Below are 13,826 nucleotides of genomic sequence, written 5' to 3'. Positions count from 1 at the left end.
AAGAGACTTAGAAAGTGATCAGTGAACACATTTCGGCACACTGGACAAATTTAACTTATAGCTCAGACCCTAGAATACTGGATTTTGGAGGAACACATTCTTAGGTTTTTCTGTAAACGAAAAGGCTAACCTAGGTAGTCACCAAGACCCCATCTTTAATATGAGAATAGAATCCTCTCCAGAGTAGGAGGTGTGTTCTCTGGTTTTAAAACCTGCTATATATACCATGGGAACTATATAACTAGATAATTAAAATCAATTGATGATTAAGTAACAGGTTACCTCATAACTATTCAGTAAAATGGTTGCCAAATTTAAGAATACATGTCTTGGGGCTTTTGTGCAGACTGGATAGGCGTATATACTCTGTACTCCACCTGCAAATGATCCTTGAATGAGCTACTTTACCTCTCAGTGCTTCAGCTTCCCTTTACGAAAAATGGGAATAATCACTGTTCTCAGCTCATTGTGAGAATTAAATGAATTATTACATGTCAAGTGCTTAGAAAAGTGCCTGGCATATGGGAAGAGCTCAGTAAATTTTAGTTATTATTATTTCTGATACTATGTAAGATACTTTTTGAGTGATTCTTAGGTAAACTTTTCATTTTAATACTTCTGTCTTTAATCTATTTTAACAATAATAATTTAAAAACTAGCTAGCATAGCTATCAACCTACAATTGTACAGCTATTAAGGCTTTGAGTCTAAGTTTTTAAGGAGTAGATTTAAAGTTTATGTGAAGAAAAACAGTATAGGTAATACACAAAAGCAAAAATGTTCCCAAATTAAAACTTAGGAAATACTGAAACTATACATATTTGCTTATATGAATTTTCACACTTAAAAAGTCCTCTTTGCTTTAAACGGCCTTGGGTGTAAGTTGATACACATTGAAAAGATATTACATAACCAGTAACCACTGGGTCAGCTGGTAATGGAGAGACTTCAATTATCCAAACATCAGTTGACTTCTCTCTCCATAAAAAATAAAAACTGCATTTAGACAAAGATCAGGCATGTGTGAAAAACTGTAATGCTGGTACAGCGTTAGAAGGTGGACTTTGTACCCAGTTGGGTGAATCTAGTGATTTTTTAAAATATAATTAAATTTATTTATTTTTAATTGAAAGAGAATTGCTTTATAGTATTGTGTTGGTTTCTGCCAAACATCCACATGAATCAGCCACAGGTATACCCGAGTCTAGTGATTTTTGAGAGAAAACTCACGGAATTTTAATAGCTTGCTAATCTGACTGCTCTAACCTGTATTATGTGCCTGTGACACAGCTGAGCCTGTGACCAGAGGCACTTCGTTGTTTACAGAGGGAGGGTTCCCACTGGAACCGAGGCTGGGGAGGCTCCAGAGGCTTGGTGGACAGGGAGCCAAGAGTCCCTCTCCATCCCTCCCAGCAGGAAGGCCCTGGCAGCTCACTGGTTTACCCCAACCTGTGGCCTCAGCTCAGGGCAGGGGCCAGCGCTTGAGAGGAGCACACCCACCTTCATAAAACGAGGCAGGTTACCAGCTGGGGGTGGAAACCAGGCAGGACACGAACACCCCACAGCGTTCAACCAACTCCAGGGCCAGAGGGGCTTTCTCAGGACTTCAGAAATCTGCACTTGAAAGACAGCATTCCTTCTTTTAAGCTTAGTGTAAGCAGTTGTATTCTTTTTAAAAGCCTCTTAGAGCATTTACTAGAATTCTTGTTGACAATGCCAGCCTCTCCCTAGGCAAAGGGAAACAGGCAGGGAGGGGAGCGAAGAGAACACCTGGACAGATCTACCGTCACCATCAACTCCTTTGGGTACCTTCACACCTGTTTCGCTCTGTAACTTCACAGAACCCAGGTGGTTGGAGCTTCTGCCCAGGTCAAACCCACCAGGAGCAGGATTTAAAGCTCCTTCCGTATTCACAAGGCCATGTTTTATTCACACTTGAACCAGAATTCTAAAGGGGAAACAGTTTGTTCCTTGGGAATCAAGTACAGGAGAGCCACAGGCATGAGAGCTACTTCTACATCACCGGCAGAAGCTCCTTCTGGACAGCACGGGATTAGAGTGAGGCCAGCAAGGCACAGTGGCTGCAGAAGCGAAGGAGGCATTTTCGACTCTCAGGGTCGTCTGTGCCTGCCTGCCTCACTCTACTCCCTGCCCTGCTTCTAGAACTTTCACCTCCTGCGAGGTAGCCTGTTTTAGTACGAGAGGCCACTCTCTCACAAGAGTCCTGCCTTCATAAATGACGCTTCATAAGTTACTAAACTGGAAAGAAATATTCTAGATTTCAAAGAAACCAAACCTGTAACAGAATTTGACTAGGTTATTGCCTTTTCTTATTATTCCTCCAACAAATAATTCTTTATAGTCCAAAGGCCACTTGAATCTGAATTATTTAGACAGGGAACAAACCATTTAAGGTTATAAATATGTCCTCAGATACACTTGCTTTCAATTCATATCATAAAGGAAAGAAATTATTCAAGGCCCTTTGACCCAGCCCTATGCTGGGCACCAATCTGCTATAAACACACTCTTAATAGCAGTCACATGGATTTATATACAGATAGCAAGAGGGCAGAGCAAAAACATTTCCTCAAGAAAGCCGAAAACGGAATGGAGCCACAGTTTATGCCAGTCAAAAATAAGCATAGGAGTGTTTTGTGGTAGAGGATGCTACGAAGCTGGAGCCCAAAGAACCAGACTCGAATCACCAAATTTTCTCAGCGAGAGGGGACGCAATTCAGTTCTTGTTTTCTGTTTGCCCTGACTCTTGCATACTCATGTCAAAACTCCCTGGACCAATTTGATAAGTACTTAATCTGAAACAAGCTAAAACTGAATATGGATGGAAAAACATAATCTCCCAAGATTATAAACTGCTATTTCCTGCACACAGTCAAAAGTTTAGCAAATATTTACCAAGCGTCTACTTTACACAAGGCACTGTGCTGTGGAGAATGTTCAAATAAATGGGCAATTGCTGTCTGAAGTTAAAATATGGTAGACTGTCTTACTCAATAAGGACATATATAACCAAACATCACATCACACACATAACCAAAATAAAATGGAGAAGTTCCACAGGAGAGCTACAAAGACCTGTAGCAGAAGTATAGTTTTCCAGTTTGGAATCCTGGACTCAGTTTAAAGAGGTTAATTTATTTCCCTTTAGTTTCCTCATCTATAAAATGATAATAGTAGTACCTTTTCATAAAGTTGTGGAGAGGATTAAATGAGATAATAGACAAAAGCAGTTTAAATGAATGCCTAGCACATAAGAGTGTTCGAGTGAGTGCTAAGTTCCTTCAGTCATGCCCGATTCTGTGCAGCACTCTGGGCTGCAGCCTACATGGTTCCTCTGTCCATGGGATTTTCCAGGCAAGAATAATGGAGTGGGTTGCCAGGCCCTCCTTCAGGGGAATCTTCCCGACAGGGATCGAACCCATGTCTCTTACATCTCCTGCATTGGCAGGCCAGGTGTAAGAGACTAGCACCATCTGGGAAGCCCCAAGTACGTGAGTAATTCCCTGTCAATGTTAGTTAAAAAGTGAAGTCACTCAGTCATGTCCGACTCTTTGCAACCACCATGGACTGTAGTCTGCCAGGCTCCTCTCTGTCCATGGGATTTTCCAAGCAAGAGTCCTGGAGTGGGTTGCCATTTCCTTTTCCAGAATGTTAGTTATCATTGCTATTATTATGGAAGTCCATAGGATTAAGTAGTTGATTTGACTTCAGAGAAGGAAGAAAAATTTCCTAAGGAGATAGTGTTAGGAATGGACACTGAGAGATGAAGTGGGACAGGAGAAAGAAAAATGAAGGAGAAAAGAGAGGGACAAGAAGGAAAGAAATCTTAAAAAAAAAATTTTTTTTTGGCTGCACTGCGTGGCACGTGGGATCTTAATTTCTCAACCAGGATTGAACCCCTCTCTCCAGCCCCAGCCTGCATTAGAAGCACGGAGTCTTAACCACTGGACTGCCAGGAGAAGTCCCAAGAAATACCCTTGATATAGGAACATGCAACAATGAATATGAAAGTATATTACACACCTGATATGCATTACATAAAACACAAGGTATTTTTCCTGCAGATCACCCAGAAAGGAAAGAACTGCAGATGAGACAGTGGTGATATGTGGTAAAAAGAATCGGGCTTTGTAGTCAGGCCTTCTTAGAGCTGAACCTTGTCAGATCCTGTCTCTGTGGCCTGTGAACTGCGACGCTCCTTTTGTGGTCTTGCTGAGCTATTATCAGATAGGCAGCGTGACTCCTGTAATGGTGTTTCTCCTCACTGCTACAGCCACTTAGAAGCATGTGTAGGATCTAATTACACTTCAGAAATACTTCTCAGTTTCATCTTGTTTTTTCAAACTTTACTTCCTGCTTTTGGGTCATTCTGATTTCTTTTTTTTTAAGTCCCTCAGATCCTCCCTGTCTGCCACCTTTTTCCTTTTTTCCTTTTTTTTTGAATGAACGAGGCATAGCCTAAAAATTAATTTAACCTGTTCCATCAGGCCCCACCCCCTGTCATCCCTGAACAGAATCTCCTGGACTTTTCTGCCTGTCCTGCTCTTTGGAAGTGCTCAACAGATGGTTATTAAATTAATATTGAAGAGTTCGTGATTTAACTGGCAAATAGAAACATTCAAATGTTGTTAGCCAAACCAAGGCCCAATAAAAGCTAAACTTTATTATTAAAGTTTGCAGGACATTTTCCTAACAGCAATATTTTTAACAGGTTGAACAAATTCTAATTTTCTACATTTATCTGCATGTAATATATCATTTAGTCCTCAGTGCATTCTTGTGAAATTGGTTTGGCAAGTATTATTTCTATTTTACATGAGGAAAGCAGGCCTATGTTGTCTGTCATTCCATGGTGTGGCAAAGCCACATCAGAACCAGGCCTTCCCTTCTGGCCCAGTGCACCTTCCATTCTGGCACCCTGCCTCTGGGGAATTCTGCAAACAGGCTTCCACTCACACTTTTTAAACAACCTGTAAATGAACTGACAATGGGAACGCCTGCCGAAAAATCAAATATTAATATAACTAACATATCCATCAATCTATGTTTAAAATGTAGGCTTCATCAAATACTTAAAAAAAAAAAGGATCCATGTATGGAGGGCACTGTATTCCTATCCAACCTCAAGTCAAATTAGTTCTCCACAGGACCTATATTCCCTGGAGAAGGAAATGGCAATCACTCCAGTATTCTTGCCTGGAGAATCCCATGGACAGAGGAGCCTGGCAGGCTGCAGTCTATGGGGTCGCAAGAGTCAGAGAGGACTCAGCCACTAAACCAACCAACGAACCAACCAACGAACCATATACTCAAATATGATTATAAACGGAATCTCTATGTGAAGGGCAAAGAAAAGAAAGCAATGTCACAAAACGTGCAATGTAGTCTTTATTCCAGGTATTCTAAAAAGCCATAGATGGGAGTGGCCCCCTCTGCCTCCTCCCCCCATCACACTCAGTCCAAGTGACGCTTCTGATTAACAGGTGTCAAAAGCCCATGTTATTTACTCTTATTTCTGACACAGGTTAAATATGGTTAATAAAAGCCGTTGGCTTTTACGATCACTGGGTCATGATGATAAGCATTTACACCTTGCTAATACTTTTGCTTTCCACGAATAAGTCAAGGAAGAAAGAGGAAGTAGTTAATCTCTTAAAAGTAACTTATCTTTGATCAGCGCTATCAGTAATTACAGGATCACTAGCACAACCTTTGAGAAACAGACGGTTAAGTACAAAAGTGTCCAAAGGGCATTTCGGGCTTGGCCAACCCAACCACAAGCGCTAAGGCCAGGAGGGAGGGACGTGGGGGTGTTCAGTGACCAGTGTGCAAAGTCACCGACTGTTTGTCCACCCCCACCCCCAACTTGGCGCAGAAGGAGGCGGCGGCCAGACAGGCAGGCCCCTCGCTCACAGTGGCCGAGACAGCCCGTCCGCCGCCCCGGGGGTGGACGGGACTGGACAGTGACCTTGAGAGCCCCTCCGCCGTCCGGAGGAGGCTCGGGGTACACGCGGGACTGGGTAGCGGCGTGATAGCCTCCACGCAGGGCGGAGAAGGCTCGCGGCGGCCGCGGCGCGGGGGCAGAGGCGGTGTCCACCCCCTCCGCGGTCCCGGGCGGCTCTGCCGCGTGCGCTGGTTGGGGAGGTGGGGCGCTCCGGGAGCCTCCAGGGCTGCACCTGCGCCGGGGCTCGGCTCAAGGTGGGCAGCAGTTGGGGGCCCGCGGGCGGCGGGCGGTCGACGGGCCCTACCTCCTCGGTGACCGTGGGGCAGTAGGAGATGAGCACGAGCGTGGTGAGCATGTTGATGGCGAGGCCCAGGAGGGTGATGGAGTTGGGGGCCATCCACAGCGGGATCCACTGGAGCAGCCACGTCCAGTAGAGCTGCAGCGGCGGCTCGAGCAGCGAGACGCCCGCCGCGGTGTAGCGGTGCTCCTCCAGCCGCCGCAGCTGCGCCGCGCTCAGCGGCTCGGTCAGCGCCTTCAGCCAGCGCGGCGCGGGCCTGGCCCCGGCGCCCGCCGCCATGGCCGCCTGCGGGCCCCGCCGCTGCGAGCGAGCGCCGCCCGCGCGGGGCTCCAGGGCGGGGACAGGTGGAAGGAGGGGCTCGCGGGCCCGGGCCAGCGCCGGCCGGGTGGGACTCGCCGGTCCGGCCCGCGGCCGAGGTCGAGGTCAGGCCGGGCCGCCCCTGGTCCGGGGGCCCCCGCCCCTAGAGCCGCCGGCCGCAGGGGGCGGGGCCTGACGGGGTGCGCGGGGAGGGGGCGGGGCCGCCTCGTGAGGGGTCCGGCCGGCGCGACCGGTCCGCCCAGGCCTCCGGGTCACCTTTTGGGGCTCCACCGACCGTCACTTTTAAATTGGCGCACAAAGGGTCCAGACTACCCCAAGATCCCGATGCACCTGCCTCTAAGGTCCGATTCTTCTCCCGGGACCGCTGGTGACGCTCCCCGGAGGGAAGTCTCGCCCGCGGGACAGTTAGTAGCGGTTCCTCTAACTCTTACGGTGTGCATAGCTCGGCTCTCCTCTTTGGCGAACGCCCTGGTCTTCAGCCACACTGAAGGACGCCGCTGCCTGCAGACCTGGGGTCGGCGGGATACTGTGTGAGAACATGATTTTTGCCCACCTTGGGTCACCGGTTTGAAGGCCCCATCCGTTGGCCCATAGAGAGGTCCTGTTTGATAAACGTACGGCGATAGGATAGGTCTTCCTTCCAACCCCCAGGACTGGGGGCCCTGGCCGTGTATTAGCTCTAGAGAACCCTCACTTTCCGGTTCAAGGATCAAGGTTCAGGGTTCAGATTCCAAGGTATGGGAACTACAAATCAGGATTTAGAAACACCGTCTAACAGGGGGACTGAATGGTTAGAACTCAAATGCCTGTTTTTCAGAGCAGCCCATACGGATAACCATGTTGTTGTTGTTTTTACACACACCGTTCCCCCCAAAGACAACGATCCAGGTGGTACGTTCCTTCCACTGCCCGCCACACAATGGCAGTTCACCAGCCCCTTACCTCACAATGCACTCTTTAGACCCAGGGACAGCCTATCATAAACATATCATTTTGCACAACCGGCGACAAGCCTGCCACTTGCCTTTTCTTCACCTCAGAGTTCTTATCAGTAGGCACTTCTCTAAGTGAACTAACTCAGAAGCTGCTTAGTGACAGTCGTGTTGGGCAGTGGTTATCAGCGGGTAGGACAGATGCCACCACAACACCTTGCAGATGGGCTAACAAACTACTACCCAGCCCACCACCTGTTCCCATACAGCTTATAAACTATGGTTGGTTTTTAGACTTTAAAAAATTAAAAAAAGTTTTTTTCTGTGATGCAAAATAACATGAAATTCATATTTCAGTGCCACTAATAAAGCCATGTTTATGCCTTACATACTATTTATGACTGCTTTCATGCTCCAAGGGCAAATTTTAGTGGTTGTGACAGACACCATATAACCTGAAAAGACTACAGTATTGACCGTCTAGCATTTTACTGAAAAAAGTTTGGCAATCCCTTCTTTAGAGGAATAGGAGGGTGTCTGTAGACCTAACTATGCATGGAATATCCATTTCCTAGTCTCTTATGTGAAAAATGATACAAATGCAGGAAAAGAATCAGAATGATAGAGATTCATTCTTAACTCTGTTGGGGTTTTTGTACAGTAAACTTAGAGATATCTGTCTTTTAACTTGGCAGGGTCACAAGTGAGTCAAGGAAAAATCCTTTTTCAGTTTAATAAATTTAACTATGTTACAGATAATTTTAACTATAGATCAAAAAACATCATAGCGAGAATGAAAGGGCAAGCTGGGAAAAGGTATTTCCCTTGAATAAAATCCAGATTGAATAGTACCCAGATCATATAAGGAATTTCCGGGTGGTCCAGTGGTTGGGACTCTGTGCCTTCAATGCAGGGGGCTCAAGTTTGATCCCTGGTCATGGAACTAAGAGCCCACATGCTGTGCAGTGCAGCCAAAAGCTATTTTAAAAAATAAACACATTTCCTATACCCCAAAGTTCTTTCTTAAAAAAAAATTATCTTACTAAATTTACTAAAATCAATGATGGATTCTCTTGGCATGAAGACTTTGGTAAAGTCCAACCTCCCTAGCTTGGCATTCGAAAGCCCAGTCTTCCTTTCCCAGTCTTATTTCCCGAGTGTCTCTTCCCTCATTCCTCTCCCTAATCTGATGCTCCAGCTTCATGGATGCATTAGCTATTCCCAAGTACACCCAGCACTTCCTTATGCCCCACTTGGCTTCCTGGGCTTGGAGAGTACCCTCCATCTCTCATCACCCCCACAACATTGCTCATTGGTCAAGGTTCAGCTTTAAATTCTGCCTTCTCTGAAAGGCCTCTCATATTCTTCCAGTTTGATCTCTCCTGCTTCTACACAGAGTCCCTTATACCTCGTAATCCAGTCTGCCTTGAGGCACTTGTTTATGTACTGATCTCCTTCTTGTCCAGCTCGGAGTACAAGGATTGTATCCCTGCACTGAGGGTGTTCCTCAGTCCTTGGTACTGAGTAGATATCTATACATTTAAAACTTTTTTGTTTTGAAATAATAGAGTCACAGAAAGTTGCAAAAATAGTACAGAGAGATTCCTTGTACTCTTAAGCCAGCCTTTCCCAGTAGTAATGTCTTACATTATCCTCAATACAAGAGACATCCGTAAGTTTTTATTTGGTGGTTTATCTTGGTTTAACTACCAGTTCTTTTTGTGTAACTTGCAATCATATTTCAAACCTTCTTCCTCAGCATCTAGATCAACTTTTCACAAAATGTTCTGGTCTCATGTAGCCAGATTAAGTATAAAATAACTACTTCAAAAAGCCCCTAAATTTCATTGGTTTGGAAAGGCACGTGTTGCAATAAAAAAATCACCTGGCTAGATTTTCAGTGTAGCAGAATTTTATCTTTCAGGGAGTCAAGCTTTGTGTGTTTTAAGTTTAGAGCTTTGGACCCACAGGCTGGAGTATTTATGAAGATTAGTATAGTTCTGTGGTGTAAATCCTTGCCTTTTCTCATTTACGTGGTCTGGTTTAATTTTTTTTATAGTTCTCTACTATGTGACTCTAAAGTCCAACTTATAGAACCATGGCGCCTTACAAAATACATGAGTGGACATAAAGTGTCCAATAATTGACAAAAACATTTGCTTTCTTCTCTAGAAATGCTTAATTTCTGGATCAAGATCAGAAAAGCAAATTTCACAATAGAATCCCTGAGATGTTGTAATTGTGTTTTTTATCTGATATTTCGAAAGCAATTTATGGTTGGAAACTGATTTTCCTCAGAGACACAGTTCTTAGCGGTCTGTCCTATTTATATCCTTTAACTGTTTTTTATTTATGATTGTTTTCTGAGTTCTCATCCCACTGCTTTAAAATGTTTTCCATGGTATGATCTGAGGAGCATTGGAGGGAATCTCCTTCCTCAAAAATTCCTTCTTCAGCAATTTGTGGTAAAGCCCCACAATGAGTTATTCTTATCTTTGGATTGGGGCTTTTAGGATAAGCAGGTAGGTCAGATTTCCATGTCAGGTTAAATCGTTATCAGAAACACCTTAGGAACGACGCTTTTATCAGAAAGTTTTTCCTCTGAGACAGCTGAGAGGGAATGACTACACACAAAGAGCCATGAAAGGAACTTGGGGGAGACAGCTGGAGCTGCCCGCCCCTGCACGGATGAGCACAGGAAGCACCTGGAGAGCTTGTGATGAGGCAGGTGACTGCTGCTGCTGCTGCTAAGTCGCTTCAGTCGTGTCCGACTCTGTGCGACCCCATAGACGGCAGCCAACCAGGCTCCCCAGTCCCTGGGATTCTCCAGGCAAGAACACTGGAGTGGGTTGCCATTTCCTTCTCCAATGCGTGAAAGTGAAAAGTCAAAGTGAAGTCGCTCAGTCGTATCCAACTCTTAGCGACCCCTTGGACTGCAGTCTACCAGGCTCCTCCATCCATGGGATTTTCCGGGCAAGAGTACTGGAGTGGGGTGCCATTGCCTTCTCCAGATGAGGCAGGTTCTAAGTTAGCAAATCTGGAGAGACAATGCAGGGAAGGTTTTCAGTCCTAATGAGCTCCCAGGTAATGCTGATGCTGCAGGAGCAGAATGCAGAGAAACAAGGCTGTGGACAATTAAAGGATGAGAAAGACGAGGTTGGCTCACTTAATTTTGGTTAAACGGTGCTTTCTAGGACAAAGAAGGGATATACAGATAGATTAAATTTTTCTATGTTATATTACGTATGTGTATTAAGGGCTTCCCTTGTGGTCCAGGTGGTAAAGAATCTGCCTGCAATGCAGGAGACCTGGGTTCAGTCCCTGGGTCAGGTAGATTCCCTGGAGAAGAAAATGGCAACCCACTCCAGTATTCTTGCCTGGAGAATTCCATCGACAAAGGAGTCCAGCACACTACAGTCCATGGGGTTGCTAAGAGATGGTTACAACTGAGCGACTAATACGCATGTGTATTACACGGATTAAATAATACCATCTACAGTGGAATTGAGATCTATTTTGTTGGTCATTGTTTCATTTGTTTTGTTTTTGGTGGCATGCAGGATCTTATTTGCCCTACCAGAGATCGAACCCATGCCCTCTGCAGTGGAAATGTGGAGTCCTAACCACTGGACCACTCCGGAGAGTCCCAGTTGTTCATTGTTGATGAGGTTTTCCGTTATACTGTGCTTTCCAGACTGGGATACATTTAGCTCCCTGACACTATTACTGGAATGACATCCATTTGAAGATCTGGGAAGAAAAAGTAGTTTTCTGTTTAATAAATGCCTATATCACGGAGAAGAAGGTAACATGGATAAACTTTAACAAATAAGCAAGTGAGGGTTGTGGCAGTGGCTTCAGGCTGGGCTCTCACATCCTGTCCACCATTTTCCTTTTTTCTGCCAAGAGGAGGGCTGTTGAGTCGGACAGTGTGAAGAGCCCATGCCTGAGATAATCCCAGTGAAGCACAGAAACAGGTGCTCTTTTCTTTCTGTCGTTGATTTTCTCATTTCCGTTTCCTCTTTCCTTAGTCCCTTGCCTGGTGTGGTTGTTTCTGGCTTCATTTCTGTCTCGTTGCTCTTGACTGCCCTTCCCTCTGTACAGATAATAATGTGTTCGTCTGGACTCCTTTCCTCCCTCCTACTTGACAATAATCCTGGGTCTTGGCCTTCGATGAGCCCATCCTAGCCTCACCCTCCTGGTCTGTCCATCACTGTTGCTTAACTTCTTCAGGGAGTGGAGTTACTAAAGACTGTGGGTCAGAGTCCATGCTGGCCACTATGAAGACTTGACATTTATGGAAAGATTCATACAACAACTTGTCTCACTAATGAACTCTTGATTCTACTGCAAGACAATGTTCCGTGAACCCTAACTGTGAGCTATTATAGTTAGCTCTTTGCAACCTTATGGACTATAGCCCACCAGACTCCTCTGTCCATGGGATTCTCCAGGCAAGACTATTGGAGTGGGTTGCCATGCCCTCCTCCAGGGGATCTTCCTCACCCAGGGATCAAACCCACGTCTCTTACATCTCCTGCATTGGCAGGCAGGTTCTTTACCACTAGCGCCACCTGGGAAGCCATGAACTATTAAGAAGCCATAAGCTATTAAGTACATAAAAATAACCCCACATAGAGAGGCTCTGCCCCTTCTTGGCAACCTCCACCATTACCCCACCTGCCTCCAACTCAGCGGTATTGCCCCACACAGGAATGAGAACTGAATTTTCAGTGACCCCCCAGTGGACATGCAGGAATGAGGCTAGGATGATCACCCCAGGGGCACTTTATCCCATATCCTGCAGGGGATACATTATTTGGCTCTCTAGTGCTTGGAATTTTCCAAATGACCACATGACTCCAAATCAGCTTTGGTTTATTTTGAAACATGGCTCCCTTCCAATCACTCCTCGTCCCAGTTGTCCAAAAGGGATGCCTTGCAGAGTTGGAAGAGTGGCTCTTTCTTTGTCACAGTGTTGCTGGTAACTCCTGTTTATTTTTCCTTTCTTCTTTGTGTTTTTTCCCATTAACTTAAAAAATATTAAGCCAACATTTTAAAATTTATATGTAATGTCTTTAAGATATTTTCTTGGTCTCCAAGACTAGGATGAAGATGAGAGGAGAAGGCTGGAAGGAAGAAATCTCTTGCCTATGTAACTGCTTACCTACAAAGAACAGAAAGATTTCTCTAAAGCTATTGCTTGAGAGAAAAAGAAGCTATGGTCAATCATGCACTTGAGGGGAAAGTTTTTGCCTTTAAAGACATGAGTCCACCAATGCCCCAAGCCACATGCTGAGTGACCCTTTGGGAGTGTTTAACTCCTGCCACCTGCCTGTCCCTAGCAATCAACTCCAGATAGAAGAAAAATCTTTAGGCCAAAAGTTTCTCAAGTCAGGGCATTTAGGGACAGAGAGAGATCATCAGGTGAATTTAAGAGGGTGATGACTGGCCCCAGAATCAGGAGAATTGGTCATTCCATTAGTGGGTTTGTTTCTCTAATCCAGTGTAAGTTATCAAAATTCAATTACTGATACAAAAGTGAAAGTGAAACTCACTCAGCTGTGTCAAACTCTTTGCGACCCCGTGGTGTATACAGTCCATGGAATTCTCCAGGCCAGAATACTGGAGTGGATAGCCTTTCCCTTCTCCAGGGTATCTTCTCAGTCCAGGGATCGAACCCAGGTTTCCCACATTGCAGGCGGATTCTTTACCAGCTGAGCCACAAAGGAATTTTATAAATAGCTACGCGTAGCAATCAGCCGACTCTTTGGTACAAGGATGGTAATTAGTGCTCCAGATAAAACAAGGAAATAAAGGCAGAGCTCAGTTTAGAGTCGAGGAATGTTATAAGGGAGGGTTGGTGAGAAGACTGTCTGGTTTTCTTACTCCTTATTCTACTCCTGGGCTACCCTCGTAGCTCCATCAGTAAAAAATCTGCCTGCAATGCAGGAGACCCAGGTTCAGTTCCTGGGTCGGGAAGATCCCCTGGAGAAGGAAATGGCAACCCATTCTAGTACTCTTGCCTGGAGAATCCCATGGACAGAGAAGCCTGGCAGGCCACAGTCCATGGGGTCGCAAGAGTGAGACGTGACTTAGCGACTAAACAACAAAACAATTCTACTCCTACTCCTAGGACAAGAAAGCCAAATTTGTGTTTTGAGGATTCTATTCAAAGGAGCTGAAGTGAGGAAGGAGATGGGTGGTCAGGCCTGGAGTCGGGAGGGAACTGGTGATAGTGGGGAGGTAGGAGTGATGTGGGTGGTGGGGAGAGGGAAGAGGGGACACAGGAAAGGGAACGAAGGGGGCTGGG

General features: G+C 45.5%; 1 protein-coding gene across 3 annotated transcripts in view; it reads right to left on the bottom strand.

Annotated features, from left to right (window-relative positions):
- The window catches only part of CHPT1 (choline phosphotransferase 1), a 30,099-nt gene extending 22,573 nt beyond the window's left edge, over positions 1 to 7,526 (bottom strand). The window contains exon 1 of one of the 3 annotated variants that reach the window (XR_011256033.1): positions 6,270 to 7,526. Coding sequence is in view for 2 of the 3 variants with exons in the window: in XM_069585168.1 (XP_069441269.1) it covers positions 6,270 to 6,542 (273 nt within the window). In the remaining variant the exon portion in view is untranslated. The remainder of the gene's footprint in view (positions 1 to 6,269) is intronic. The other 2 variants (XM_069585168.1, XM_069585169.1) reach the window with 2 other exon arrangements.
- Between the last annotated feature and the right edge of the window lie 6,300 nt (positions 7,527 to 13,826).

Source organism: Ovis canadensis, chromosome 3 (assembly GCF_042477335.2).
Source record: "Ovis canadensis isolate MfBH-ARS-UI-01 breed Bighorn chromosome 3, ARS-UI_OviCan_v2, whole genome shotgun sequence".
Classification (NCBI taxonomy): domain Eukaryota; kingdom Metazoa; phylum Chordata; class Mammalia; order Artiodactyla; family Bovidae; genus Ovis; species Ovis canadensis.
The sequence above is the reverse complement of the archived record's forward strand: the minus strand, read 5'-3'. Positions and strand labels throughout refer to the sequence as shown.